Source organism: Terrapene carolina, unplaced genomic scaffold, assembly GCF_002925995.2.
Source record: "Terrapene carolina triunguis isolate 2854851 unplaced genomic scaffold, T_m_triunguis-2.0 Scaffold17001, whole genome shotgun sequence".
Classification (NCBI taxonomy): domain Eukaryota; kingdom Metazoa; phylum Chordata; order Testudines; family Emydidae; genus Terrapene; species Terrapene triunguis.
Genome location: NW_020681352.1, coordinates 1 through 1,712, shown reverse-complemented (window position 1 = coordinate 1,712; position 1,712 = coordinate 1). Strand labels below are relative to the sequence as shown.

The window sequence follows — 1,712 nt, the reverse complement described above, 5'->3', positions numbered from 1 at the left end:
CCTAACTGCCCCCCGCTGCCTGGGTCTGAATCACCCCCAGCAGAGAGTCGCCCACGCGCTGGCTGAGTACAGGGCTGGCCCCCGCCCCACTTACCCTGCAGCGTCTGCAGGCACTGGCCTGTCTTGATGTCCCAGATCTTGACGGTAGAATCTGCATTGCCCGAGACCAGGATGTTGTCCCGCAGCTCCATGCCACTGGTGAGCGACTGGTGCCCCATCAGCGTGTGCAGGCAGTTACCGCTCTCCATGTCCCACACCCGGATCGACGTGTCCAGGGAGCCACTCACGATGTGCGTCCCGTCAAACTGCCCGGAGAGAAACAGGCTCAGCCATGGGCACGCCCCCAGTGCTGCCCCTCCAGCAGGCACGGCCCAGGCAACCCTGGGGGGGCGTGGCACATCCTGCATGTGCATCCTGCAGGGAGCAGACCCAGCTGGTGTGAGAGGGAGCGTTCTCGCCTGGGGGCACGGTCTCACCGGGGGCAGGGCCTGGGCAGGGCCTCACCAGGGGCGGGGCCTGAGCAGGGGGCAGGGTCTCACCTAGGGACGGTGCCTGGGCAGGGGCCAGTGCCTGGGCAGGGTCTCACCTAGGAGCGGGGCCCGGGCAGGGGGCAGGGCCTGAGCAGGGTCTCACTGGGGGCGGGGCCTGGGCAGGGGGCAGGGTCTCACCTAGGGACGGTGCCTGGGCAGGTTCTCACTGGGGGCGGGGCCTGAGCAGGGTCTCACTGGGGGCAGGGCCTGGGCAGGGTCTCACCTAGGAGCAGGGCCTGGGCAGGGGGCAGGGCCTGGGCAGGTTCTCACTGGGGGCGGGGCCTGAGCAGGGTCTCACCTGCAGGGAGTAGACGCGGTTGGTGTGGCCCTGCAGCGTGTGGATGCAGCTCTCGCTCTCCGGGTCCCACACCTTCACCGTGTAGTCGTAGGCCCCGCTCACCACTTTGTGCCCGTCGTACTGGACACAGCGCACGGCAGCCACGTGCCCCATCAGCACGTGCAGACACTGCCCGGTCTCGATGTCCCAGAGGCGTAGCGTGGCGTCCCGCGAGCCGCTCACCACCCTGCAGAGCACAGGCACACTGAGCAGCAGCAGGAGCCCAGCCACGCCCACTGCTTCTCCCAGGCCCAGCAGCCCCACCTGGGATGGGTCACTCCTCCCGGCCCCCACCGGCCCTGCGCCCCCGCCCCAGGGTTACCTGCTCCCGTGCAGGTGCATGCAGCGCACGGTGGACGTGTGTCCGTACAGCGTGTGCACACATTCGCCCGTGTCCGCGTTCCACACCTTCAGCGTCCGGTCCGTGGAGCCGCTGATGACGATGTTGTCCCTCATCTGGGAGGACCAGACGCCCCCCGTGTGACCCACCAGGGTCTGCACACACTGCAGAGAGCAGGACAGAGTCAGGGGAGCTACGGGGGAACCCCACAGCCTGAGGCCACCCCCAGCCCCATTAGGAACAGCAGCGGGGGAGCTGCTCAGGGTTGCGGGCCGAGCTCACCTCGCCGGTGACGGCTGACCAGACCTTCAGCGTGTTGTCGTCGGAGCCACTGACAATGCGGTTGCCACAGAACTGCAGACAGGTGATGACGTGGTCGTCATGTCCCTTCAGGACCTGGGGAGGGAAGAGCAGATAACGAGGGAGCCAGCCCGGACCTCCCCCTCCCAAAGGAAATAATCTCGGGCTGGAGGCAAAGTGTCTTAACCCCCACCCTTGGCTCCCC

General features: G+C 67.6%; 1 protein-coding gene across 1 annotated transcript; it reads right to left on the bottom strand.

Annotated features, from left to right (window-relative positions):
• Positions 1-94: 94 nt before the first annotated feature.
• Positions 95-1,650, bottom strand: LOC113408511 (F-box/WD repeat-containing protein 7-like; the record flags this gene model as incomplete). The annotated part of the gene is made up of 4 exons (XM_026661774.1): positions 95-305; positions 829-1,054; positions 1,190-1,371; positions 1,490-1,650. Coding segments are annotated over 4 exons (780 nt in total), but the record flags the coding sequence as incomplete, so codon positions are not given.
• Positions 1,651-1,712: the final 62 nt, after the last annotated feature.